This window comes from Cyprinus carpio, chromosome A11 (genome assembly GCF_018340385.1).
Source record: "Cyprinus carpio isolate SPL01 chromosome A11, ASM1834038v1, whole genome shotgun sequence".
Taxonomy (NCBI): Eukaryota; Metazoa; Chordata; class Actinopteri; order Cypriniformes; family Cyprinidae; genus Cyprinus; species Cyprinus carpio.
In genome coordinates, this window is record NC_056582.1 from 8,074,856 (window position 1) to 8,087,863 (window position 13,008).

Genomic DNA, 13,008 nt, shown 5'->3' on the forward strand with positions numbered 1-13,008 from the left:
ACAGGCTTGATATCACACATCACTATGAATACATTTAAGAAATAGATACTCTATGAGCCCAGTCTCTCCAGTGTCTCCAGTGTCTCCAGCGTCCCGTGGCCAGCAGAGGGCAACAGATTACATTATCCTGAAGCAGTGGGGTAGGTCAACATGAGTGAACGCTGTAGTATTCAGAGGGAGCGGATTACTTGAGAAATGTGACTATGAGGGCTCCACGGAACCTAACAGCAGAAGTGCACGCTTACTTCGTGCTTTTCAGTCGCGTGGAAACAGCGAGACCGATGGAGGAGAACTAACAGGACTATGAGGACGAGAAATCGAGAGCAAACAGAGACACGAGACAAAGGAGAGCTCCGCTTCCATAAAAACGCTCCATAACGGAGCAAATAAAGCACAACAACTGTTTTGACACTTAGGTTGCTGTGCGGTCATCGACATATAAACCCGACAGACCGCTCCGAAACCGAGCCGACGTGGATCAGCTGGGAAAGAAAACTGGCTGAAATTCGCTGATTTAACGCTACTTCTGTGAAAATGGGGTGAGTTCACTCTCCTTTTACTACAGATGAACAGCGCACGATAACCTCTCTGTGTACACTTAGAGTTAACACTTACTAGTGTGCGACAGCTGCACATTCAGTCTAACTTTAGTCCGGATCAGTGTTTTCTGGACGGTGTAAGTACGTTTGGAAAAGGCGAACGCGAGCAAACATTCCTGCTGGGTTTCAAAATCTCCTGTGTAGTCACCATTGCCCTTTCCGAGCCAGCAGAAAATGTCTAAAGTCATGCCCCAAGAAAAGCCACAGTTATGCAGCTCAATGGATTTCGAGTCTCTTTATCTCTCAGCTCTGTTTATGAGAAGGATTTCTCCACAGGGTCATCCCGTGTCAACTCAACCAGAGGCCCCCGGCTCCAGGTTTGAGTAACGTTACTGTCAGTATTTTTTTCTGAAGAAAGATAAACATGTATAGTGATGAAAGCAAAGATATGAAATGTCTTGGTGGTATGATTACTGAGTGATCCAGTGTTTTGTAGAGGGGCGAGATTCGGAGCCAAATTACAAGAGGGTGAAAACGACTTCAGAAAGACTGTGCTATTATATTATTGTGCTATTATATTATTTTTGAGTGTTTGAGTGTTATTATATTATTTTTACACAGAGATTATTAGGTGTGTTAGTAAAATAAGTTGACTTTAGAAGTCTTTGTTGAGTTATACGTCAGTGGTGATTATTCAAAAATGGGAAAAAGCACTTTTCAAGATTTTTCTCCAAAGTTTGCATGCCTGTAACTCAAGAAAGATATCTTAATGCCCTTTTAGATTTTGGGTCTTGGCAACTTTTTGGCATTTTAATTTTTAAGACTCTGCATGGTTCATTTCCAGATATATAGTGCTCTCAATATGGTTACAGGAGTAAACTGTTAAACTGTACACATTTTCAGTGGTCAAATATCAAATGTTGGTCACTTTGCATTCAGAGATGATACTTTTATCTTTTTAAGAGCAATATCTGAAGAGCAAATATTGTTGAGAATAGATTGTTGTATCTTCTCTCTATCAAAATAATTGCATAGAATTGCATAGAACATATCTGTCGGAGTGTCATATGTATTATTTTTCTAAAGTTGTGTGCATGCAACTCAAGAAGTAGTAAAGTTATCTTAGATTAAACTTTTCTTTTTCAATCTTTATTTTCAAGGCCCTGTATAGTCCAGTCGCAGAGATATGGGGATCCCAAAGTGGCTTCATGTCCAGATTTTTGAATATTACACATTTTCAGTCGTCGAAAAATAAAAATTGGTCACTTTGCGTACAGCTGATACTTATTGTATTAAAGGAGATATTAGAAATATATCTTGTTTCATTCTATCAAGACAAATTGCATAGAACATGCATGTCTGAGTGCCAAAAATGTCCTTTTTTTCTTTAGTCTGCATGCCTGTTACTCAAGAAGTATTAAAGATATCTTAATATGATTTTAGATTCTGGTAAAATCTCAACAACCTATGGATAAAACCAAGTACTTGCTCTGCATTTTTTTTTCTCAATAATCCAATTTACTTGGAAATACTTCACAATACGGAAGGAATTATCTGTCACTACTTCTGTTTCATTGAGACTTTTATTTTCTATTAATTTTCTATGCGCTTTGCAGATTTTCCAACCCTGTTAAAATGTGGGAAATTGTAGCAATAAACGCCCAAATTTTCAATACTCTGTTTATTCAGATGTACGTCACTTTTTGGAAGGAATGCTATGTCACTACTTTTATTTTCTATTCATTTTCTGTGTGGTTAGCGATTTTTGCAACCCTGTTACCAAAATGTGGTAAACTATAGCAATAAGCATTACCTACATTAAATAGAAAATATGCATGCAATTACAAAAAAAGCAATGGCAGAATGAGTAATAGGGTTGCAAATTTAGCCTAAATTAAGCTGTCACACATGGGGGCTACTTTATTTGGGACAAAATGTTGATTTTTGACTGATTGAAACCCATTTCTCATAAATTAAAGAAAAATATTTGCTTGATAATATTTTCTTATATAGAAAATATAACTTGGGTGAGACGTGTGAAGATTTGTGTGAAAATTGAGAAATACAATTGTATTGTTTACTTATCTTTCCCAGTATCTTGCAGTAAAAGTCTTGCAATGCAGTCTTGTTTGACCTCATATGCTACGTTATATAGAGAGCTCATAGGTCACCTTGTGATATGACGCTTTCTGTGCAGCCGAGAAAAATCAACAGATGAACCGTTCTCAGATGGGCTCGAATGGCACTCTGTAAATACATTTGCTGTTATTGGAGATTTCCTGGCGATTGGGTCAGAGGATCACATAAATCAGATGTGAAATTTTAGAACAGCATGCTATTACCCAGCAGGTGACTTCTCCTTGACAGAAAGACTTGTCTCTTTCCTGTCCTGTTTATTTTGTGGTCTGCTGTTCTTAGTTTCAGTACTTGCAGGATTTGATTGGGTTCTTCATCTTAGAGGTATAAAAAGATGCTGTAAAGAGTCTTGGGAACTATCCAGGAGGCTCAGTCTCTGAATGAAGACCTTGGCTGCGGCGAGAAATTACTGTAGAAGTTGGAGAAGAGACCTTTTTATATATCCTACTGTGCAACAGAAGTGCTTTATAAACAGTTTCTACATGGCGCACCTGCACCGCTTTTTCCGGAGGTGTTCTGTCCTAGATAACCTTCCCAGAATGCCAGAGTGATTAAGCATTACCAGACTGTCTCTTTGGCCTCTGGAGGTTTAAATCAGGAAAGATTGATGGAGCCAGAGTTTGCTATGGAGCTACAACACTGATGACACAGGTGTGACCTTCAGTACTGTGTGGACAGGGCTGATATGAATCTCCTCTTAATCTGAAATTACTCACTGACTTGTCATTAGCATCAGCCTCTTACTTTCTAGCAGTGGGATTCTGGCTGGCAGGAGCAGATCAAGAGGGCACCGAACATTTTAGGAAATGTTCCATACAATGAAAGTCAATGGGGTCCAACATTTGGTAAAAAAAAAACACTTTATTAGATAGTCCTTTAGAAAATTAATCGATTCATGTGTCTGCCCCAAGTGTTTGTTTGCTAGCAGCGTTGAACAGTCTGGAGTCTGAGCCATTCTCATAGATCAGAAATATATCTTTGATTAATCCGTCCATAATCATCACATGTTGATTTGGTGATAAGAGGATGAGGTGTTGTGTCAGACAGTCCAGGCCGGGCGTGCCCCTTCATAATCAGATCTGGCTCTGATGTCCCACACTTGACCTTGCATTGGATGCTTCTCACTCCCGTCACAACCTACATCAGCCCAAGAATAATGTGTCTGATGGCATCCTAATGGAGAATTAAATAATGAAGAGTATGTTATGAATATATAGATATATATATTTTTTTCTCTCGGAAGGGAGCAGCCAGTATTCAGCTTGAAGGCACACGTCTTCCAAATTGACCCGGCCACTAAACGAAATTGGATTCCAGCCAGCAAACACGCCGTCACCGTCTCCTTCTTCTATGATGCCGGCAGGAGCGTGTATCGCATTATCAGTGTAGGGGGCACTAAGGTGAGAGACAACTAATGCTAATTTTTGTTATTTGTGCCGTGATGCTATTTAATGGTGGTATTTTTGTGTTTTGCTCTTATGCAGGCGATTATCAACAGCACCATTACACCTAATATGACCTTCACGAAAACGTCACAGAAGTTTGGCCAGTGGGCGGACAGTAGGGCCAACACAGTGTACGGCCTTGGGTTTGCCACTGAGCAGCAGCTTCAGCAGGTAAATGCAAATTATAGCACGGTTTTATTAAAATGAAAATGAAAACTGTCATCATTTACTTACCGTCATGTTGTTTTAAACCTCTGTGAGTTTCAATCTTCTGTTGTGCACAAAAAAAATATTATGTGAAGAATGTTGGTAACCAAACAGTTACTGTGGAAGTCAATGGCTACCGTCAACTGTTTGTTTCCCACATTCCTCAAAATATCTTGTTTTGTGTTCAGAAGAAGAAAGAAATACATGAAGGTTTGGAATGTTTGAGTAATGGCAAAATTGTCATTTTTGGGTGAATTTAAGCTTTAAGGAATGTTGTGGGTTAAGCCAATCAATGTAAATTGTGAAATAAATGGTTTAACAAACTAAAAAGTGGTTTGATATTTATAGATTTAATTACTTTTGAAAAATGTGAGTCCCTTCAAAAAGTTTAGAGGCGCATTAAAAATGTTTAAAAATATGTGTGTCTTTGATAAAGAGAAACGAGACTTTTACAGGCAAAATTATTGAATTTATTAGAATGCAAAAAGCACACACATTTTTAAAAATTACTACTTCAATTAAACAACCATAATTTTTAAACTTTTCTATATTAAAAATATGAATATTATAAACAGTTGTAACTATTTTTCATTACAAATGTAAAAATATTTACTTTTTCATTTTTAAAATTTTTAAAACTTTTTTTTAAACTGTTTTAAAATGTACCATTTATTTTAAACTTGTACGCTTTCATGAAGCTCAAGCAGTAGAGCAGTAGTGCTAGCGATGCCAAGATACCGTGAACTGATAAAAATTTAGACCTTTAATGCAGTGTACATTTCTTCAGATACAAGTGTCTGCCAAATGTATGAATGTAAATAACCTCAAAAGGTAGCTAAGAACCTTATATATCAAAATACATCAATTCTATTTTTATTTATGTTGGGTCAGCGCAGCTGCCGCTAACCTGTGAGGGTCAAACTGACCCGCAAACACCATAATTGTAATAAACATTTTGCATGCACAATACCTCATAGTATCAAAACTTAAATCCTAAATGTGAAATTGTCATAAGAAATTAGAAATATTCTAGGTTAACCAGTATTTCCAACAGCTCTAATTGACCCATAACAGGTGTAATGTATATGTATTGATTATGTAATGACTAGTGACATTTTAAAAGAGATATATAGGGCTCCACTGCACGGCAGAGTTAACAGTGACCTTTAGCCGCATCTTTATTCATAATATATCATGGCCTCTTGTAACTTATGTCTATACATTTGTTAAAAAGATTTGATGAAGCTACTATGGAGGTTTTAGTTATGTCTCTGTAATTGTCTGTGCAGTTCTCAGAGCAGTTTAAAGAGTTTAAGGAGGCTGCACGACTCGTCCGGGATAAATCACAGGAGAAGTTTGAGCTGTTGAGTCCTGGCCTAAACATCTCTTCTCCACAGGTAAACACAGTATTAAAACTTCAGCTAAACCTTTTAGAATTGTGACTGAAAACAACACACTAGCATTATGCATAATGATTAAAATTTAGACATGTAACAACTCATGTTATACTATCTCAGCTGTTCGATTCAGATAACATGCCAGAGCATTTCATTCCATCACTATTAGCCGCTCTTACAATAGCGCAGAGGATCATCAGGCCTCTAGTGATATGATACCTAACACATGGTACAACGTATCCATTTTAATACCAGTCCCACAAGAGAAGTGCTCCACTGTGTTTATTGTCTTTCTGAATTCTTAAGAAGTGTGTGTGAGTCACAAAGCATGTCCTCGCATGCCAGGAGGTGACACAGATACACTGGTTGGAGCCCGTGTAGAGTTATGTAACTCTATGCGGTCAACCGGGGAATACAAAAGACTTGTTAATTTAACTTTACAGTTGGCTAACCTTTTTCATTCACCATTTGTGACACACTCATCCCTTAATTATCATGCCCATTATAGCAGCCTGAGAGTCTACTTCCACATCAGATTAGGACATTGCTTTATATAATATGTATTCTTTGATTAAACCGCTCATTCCAGTTTGACTTGTTTGCCATGAGCTGTGCTGCGTATTTATTTAGTCAAAAACATGCCCAGGTGAGATTTCATCAACATATCAAAAGAAGTAAATCGGAAATTGTTACATTATATTACATTTAAATGTTATGTATTTATGCTGGTTTAAATGGAATAGAATTGAGTTAACTGCAGCGCATTCAGCATGTTCATAAATGTTGATATCTCAAATCTATCTTGTCAAAGTGAAGCCAGACATCACTATGTGACTTCGAGGCCATTCTCTCTCTTCTCACGTCTTTTGATGCATGCTGTAACAAGCTAAATAATCAGAGCTCAGGGCGCCACCCAAAGTGCTGCAATAACCAATCAGCAATCAGTAGAAAAAAACTACATTTTGATCATTGTTTACATGATCGATCGTAGCTGTCACGGTCAAGTACTCGAGTACTCGATTGCTGTTGCACATCTCTAGTCTGGAAACTATATGGGATTGAGTATTTTGAGGAAAAATAAGCTTCATTTTCATTAAAATAATCTTACAATCCAAAATGTTTGACCCTTGTGCATCCTTAGAGACAAATTTTGTCTTTTTAAATTATTATTTTTTTTGTTGTTGTTGATAATTTTGGGTGGGTTAATGAAAAAAAAAAAACATTAATTTTTACCAAAAATGTATTTTTTTTAAATGGAATTTTAAAATTTCTCCATCATTTGCTTTCAGGCTTACCCTTGGTACAATAAATAGTTACACACAGGACTTTAAGGCAAAAAATGTCCCCAATGAAACCAATTAAAATTGCAGTGCCATTTAAGCATAAAATCATGCATTCTTTTTTCATACGTTTTTATTCCGTCTGCAACCTTGAATTTTTAAAAAATTGGAATTCTACATTTTGTGAATTCTACAAATTATGTTTTATGTTTTTTTTTTTAAGGGGTCCTATTATGCTCTTTTACAAAGTCTTGTTTTTGTTTTGGGGGTGTACTAGAACAGGCTCTCTTACTAGGTTGTTCGAAGAACACATTATTTTTCACATATTTTACATTATTACAACACCCCTCTCCCCAGTCTGACATGAATGGCTCGAATAGTTCCTGCATCAAATGAAAGCCCGACATAGTGATAACACTCGTTGCCTTCTCTAGTGCAGCTCAACCAGGTCTCGTCCCATTCGTCGATCTTTGTGATATCACAAATCCCGGAAAATATACACTGTAGTCCAAACGAGTCATTCATTGTAGTTTTTGAAAAGTGATTTCTGTTAAATAAAATATCTCCTTTTGAAGTGGACTTTGAGCTTTGTACCTTTGCAGATCTTTTTTCTGCTCAAACAGCAACATTACAGACTAACTAAAGATGAAAAGGTGAAAAAGCATAATAGCACCCCTTTAATAATTAAAATAACAACAGTGGTATTTTGTTAACAACCTGGCATTTAAAGGGATAGTTCACCCGTAAATGAATACATCATCCACTGGAACGCCACTCTCTCGTGAACACACGTACGACTTTGCGGTTTATGAAGTTTTAAATATGGATATTTTTCTTACACAAATGCATTGCTTCACTTCAGAAAGCATTTATTAACCCTGGAGCAGTGTGGAGTACTTTTTTATGTTGGATGGATGCACTTTATTGAACTTCAAAATATCAACACCCATCACTGCCATTGTAAAGCTCGGAAGAGCCAGGACATTTTTAAATATAACGCTGATTGTATTCGTCTGAAAGAAGAAAGTCATATACATCTATGATGGCTTGAGGGGGAGTAAATCATGGGGTAGTTTTCAATTTTGGGTGAACTATCCCTTTAAATGATTTTTACAAGTAGTTATGATAAGGACTGATGTTGGTAAAAAAAAAAATCTATGTCAGTGAAAGTGGAAAAAATATTGATGAGGTCAATTTATTGACATGGACATTTTTTGTTTTCTAAGGACACTTCAGGGTTAAAGGGGTAGCTTACTGCCAGCAAGATGGTGTTTTAATAATAAAAAAAAAGGTCAAACAGAAAAAAAAGACAAATTGCTAATTTACTTCTCAACACTGTAACAAAACAAGGCTGGTCGACAAGCTTACCATTTAATAGTGCTGTAAAATGCTCTAAGTGTTGTGTGGCCATATACAGTATTCTGTAGTGGTTTAATGGTCATGACAGGTTTTTCGTCCCATGAGCTCTTAGCGTTCAAACGTGCCTCTCTAGAGCGAATGAAACAGACTGAGAGCTATTCATTATTTAATCAAACCTGAGTGTTCAGAGTTCAAAACCGCAACAGTGTGTGCTGAATAATGCTGCCCTTATTAATTGATAAAGTGTGTTGGGGTCTTTAGTGAATCTAGGGGCGATGGGGGAAGAACGGAGGTGTAGAAATAAGTCAAACAGAGAGATGTGCTCTTTGGTCACTCAATCTATATCTGTGTCTGCTTCTGAGAGCTTTCTGTCCAAATCCTGTATTATGTTTATGTAACTGCTATTTTAATAGTGAAACATCAAGCAATGTCTCCTGTACATCAAAAACGGTTTTTAGTGGGTCTGTTTTGTCACAGGTTTGAATCTTTTGCAAGAAAGTGTGTGAACTTGCCTGTGCAACACTTGCCACACTGATGTTTTTGGTCAAACTCTTTAAGTATGAGTGACAGTAATAGTAAATCATGAAATGCTTGTGTCTTCTTTCTTTTCACGTCTCTTCTGTGGTGATGGGATTGTCTCTCTCTCAGCTGTCTCAGGTAAGCTGTCAATCTGCCATCTACATCTGTTTCCACATACAATGTCACACCTGTGTCTCCTGTGCAGCTGACACCATTCGCTATTGTCACAGAGTTACTCAAATCCCGCAGGAAGCCCTGGATATGAAACACACTCATGCAGGATGACATATTCCTGCTTTTGTCCCAGTTTGTACAAAAGCCATTTATACAAACCTTATGGAATCAGAATTGGGAGTTTTGTGGCTTTTTTGGTGCCATCTGTATGCAAGTGTACAAATAAAATATCAACAAAATTAAAATGACTGTTATCTTTGGCACATTTAAGACGGTCTTTTTTTTCTTGGGTAAATATAAAGATTTATTTAAAATATTTATTGATGTCGATCATCTTGAACTCAGGGCCATATTCAAAATAGTGTGCGATCAAATGCTGTCAAGAATAATAAAGTCCCTCCCACTCAGCGTTGTTGTTGTTGTTTTTGTTAAATGAAATAAAGGTGAAATAAATTGGTAATATTAGATGAAAAATTTTAACTTAAAACTTTTAAGAAATGTTGCGTTTGCAACTAACATTAAACAAAACTAATAAACATGACAAAAGCACATAACAAAATTACAAAAACTTAAACGAAGAAATATATATATATATATATATATATATATATATTTATAAACATATAAGAAAATATAAAAAAAATGAAAACTGAAAAATTAATAAATACTATAATAGTATAAAAATAATGATACAAATTAATCGTGATTAATCACATCCAAAATAAATGTTTTTGTTTATATAGTATATGTGTGTGTGTACTGTGTATATTTATTATGTATATATAAGTACATACACATCATTATATATTTTAAAAATATTTACATTTATTTCAATGTATATATTTATGTGCATATAATTTATATTATTTATAAATGTATTTAATATATAAACACAATATATTTTTCTAAAATATAAGCATGCATGTGTGTGTATTTATATATACATAATAAATATATATATTACACACACACACACATATATACTATATAAACAAAAACATTTATTTTGGATGTGATTAATCACGATTAATCGTTGCCCAGCACTAAAAAAAATAAATAAATAAAATTAAATAAATAAGGTTTCCCACTAATACCTTCTCCATCGAACTAAACTAAACTGGCTAAACTATTGGCTGTTTCAATAGAAACTTAAACTAAAATTAAAATAAAAACTGTCAATTTAAAACAAATTTAAATCATTAAAAAAAATCAATAGGATGAGTCCTTCTTCATGTCCGACTCCAGCTAATAATATTAAAATATAAAAGAGTACTAAAATAGCTCTACTGCCACTAATATCTCCTCCACTAACTAGACTGATTTCATCTACAATTAAAAAAGAAAAAAATAAGTCATTTATAAAAAATAAAGAAAAAGATGAGCTCTTCATCGTGTCCCGCTCCAACTTCCTGTTTCAGTAGCGCACATCAAGCATGAGTCTCGAATGATATCTGGGGGAAGATTGAGGTGGTTTAATCTGAGCTCTTTCTAATAGTGTTGCTAAACTCCAGTATCATTCTTCTATGGTTTGACATTGGCTCATGATAAGAGAGGAATATTCTGGAAATCTGTAATGCCTCATTAAAAATGTAGAAATCTGCAAGATGCATTATTGAAGGAATGGAGCTCCCGAGCCGTTGACGATGCAGTTGAGATCTCTTATCTTTGATTCCTCTCTAAATATATTAAACACACGGAAAGCTCCATCTCAAGTTCTCTACGTCTGCCACGTACTGCTATAGAGAAGGCACACAAGTCATCGGCCTTGATGGTCGGATTAGAAATAGAACGTCTTCCTCTGGGGAACGCTGAGTTTGGGATTGATGAATTATACAAGCTTTATACAAGAGCAAGTGTGTATTGCTGCACAGAAACACTGTCCATGTTTGAAATGCCAAGGCTGCATTTGCTGCTATACAGTAAAAGCAGAAGAGCCGAGTTCTTTCAGAAGTACTGTTCTGGTTTTCTCAAGTCTGCTTGAACAGCAGGCTGAAGTAAACCGATGTCCTTTCAAATCTCAGTCACAGAACAGTGCCATATGTTGCCTCGTGCCCTGTTTAGTCACATGTGCAGACTGCTCAAGTGTTTCTTCATCAAACAAACAGACTGAGAATGTGCTTTTTAAAGAAGTTCTTTTTTGTTGAAACATGGGATAGAAAATGTGTGCTCACTGGGACTGTCTTTCATTTTAAATGTGGACATTTCCTGTAAACACCAAATCAATGGCGCCATTTAAGAATATTGCATAAACACTTAAAATTATGAAAACTGGTTGTAATTTATATGTTATGGTGGAGATATATACTGAAAGTCGTTATGATTTTTTTAATGTTGTTGAAACAAGTCTCTTATGCTCCCCAAGGCTGCATTCATTTAATCAAAATACATTAAAAACTATAATATTATGAAATATTATTACAACTTAAAAGAAATGTTTTCTATGTGAAAAACTGGAATTCCAAAGCTGAATTTTCAGCATCGTTACTCCACTCTTCAGTGTCACATGATCCTTCAGAAATCATTCTGATATGCTGATTTAATGCTCAATTATTATTGGTGCTCCGTTATTAATAATGGTTCTTATTATTATCAATGTCAAATAGAATCCTTTGTAACATTATAAATGTTTTACTCTCACTTTCGATCAATTCAATACATATTTGCTCAATAAAAACATTAGTTTCTATTAAAAACACATACAACATATTATTGTTTCATCATAACTATCCAGCAGCAACACTGATAATAATAAGAAAAGTTTTTTGAGCAGCAAACTAGAATGAATCATGTGACACTGAAAACTGGAGTAATGATACTGAAAATTCAGCTTTGCATCACAGGAATAAATTACATTTTAAAATATATTACAATAGAAAATATTTCTTTTCAACTGTAATACTATTTTACAATATTAGTGTTTTTTTACTATATTTTTGAGCACACAAATGCAGACTTTAAAAACATGCAAAAGTCTTAATATTGTCTATCATGTGTTTATAATCCAGGTGCTGTCTGAGGACCGTCAGTCTCCTCCAGTGCTTGGTGTCAATGGCTCCAGTGAGGACAAGTTGTTTCGCAGCAAGAGTGCTGATATGGAGGAATCCACGGAGAAAGAACAGATGAGGAAGATGCTTTCTGAAGGGTAAAACATTTAGATCTCCCTGATACCCGTCGAGTCTCATACACGATAATTAATTTCTTGGAGACAAACTGTTTAAAATTTCAATTGTTTGATGGATTTCATCAGTGGCTCGCTCAGATGCACATGAAGCGAATCAAGCCGCCTGACGTACTTTTCCTCCTCAGTAGTTTTCTGGGGTAATTAGCAGTGAGTTTAACGTCAAAAGTTTTACGGATTCAAGCATGAAGTACTTCACCATACAAGCGCAACCCTGAAAACATCACAAAGAGACAGTGTTCAGGAAGCCAGTCTGCAGATGGCTTACTTACAAAATAAGATGAGATTAAAGAAGCTGTTAAAACATGCTCACCCTTTAAATCTGAAACCTGGCTGGTAACATCCGTGATCTTTAGCCCACAGTCTGTTATTGATTTACTTGTTCTAAAATATACAAAAAAATTACATTTCAAAACTGCGTTTAACATCTGCTGCCGTTGGAGTAAAATTCTCCAGTGAAATTTGTCTTTGCCAGAGTATAATTGAAACCCAGATGTTGGTTTGTTCACAGGTCGATATGCGAGAGAAACTCAGATGCTGAGCTGTTTTCTCTTCGGGACAGCAACACTAAGCTGGTAGCTGCTCTTCATGAAGCTAACAGCAGCATTGACCAATGGAAAAAACTATTAGCCGAGTATCAGGAAGAAACAGATCGCCTACGAGAGCAGGTGAGGAACGACGAGGCCAGTAAAAGAGACTACAGCCTCTTAAAATTAAAGCAGTGATTAATTTTTGTGATGCCAATGAAGAACAATTTTAGGTTTGCCAAAATAC

At 35.8% G+C, this 13,008-nt stretch overlaps 1 protein-coding gene and 1 long non-coding RNA gene across 3 annotated transcripts in view; one reads left to right on the plus strand and one right to left on the minus strand.

Moving 5' to 3' along the window:
* Positions 1-13,008, plus strand: part of LOC122134060 (homer protein homolog 3-like) — a 17,814-nt gene continuing 4,806 nt past the window's right edge. The window contains exons 1-7 of one of the 2 annotated variants that reach the window (XM_019086285.2): positions 3-539; positions 3,919-4,075; positions 4,160-4,291; positions 5,617-5,724; positions 9,012-9,020; positions 12,062-12,198; positions 12,746-12,902. In XM_019086285.2, the coding sequence (XP_018941830.1) occupies positions 535-539; positions 3,919-4,075; positions 4,160-4,291; positions 5,617-5,724; positions 9,012-9,020; positions 12,062-12,198; positions 12,746-12,902 (705 nt within the window). In that variant the 5' untranslated portion in view covers positions 3-534. Of the gene's footprint in view, positions 540-3,918; positions 4,076-4,159; positions 4,292-5,616; positions 5,725-9,011; positions 9,021-12,061; positions 12,199-12,745; positions 12,903-13,008 lie in introns of both variants that reach the window. The other variant, XM_019086287.2, reaches the window with a different exon arrangement.
* LOC109069663 overlaps positions 12,194-13,008 on the minus strand; it is a 15,441-nt gene continuing 14,626 nt past the window's right edge. The window contains exons 2-3 of the long non-coding RNA XR_002014258.2: positions 12,548-12,618; positions 12,194-12,448 (exon numbers count right to left, since the gene is read on the minus strand). This is a non-coding gene — a long non-coding RNA (uncharacterized LOC109069663). The remainder of the gene's footprint in view (positions 12,449-12,547; positions 12,619-13,008) is intronic.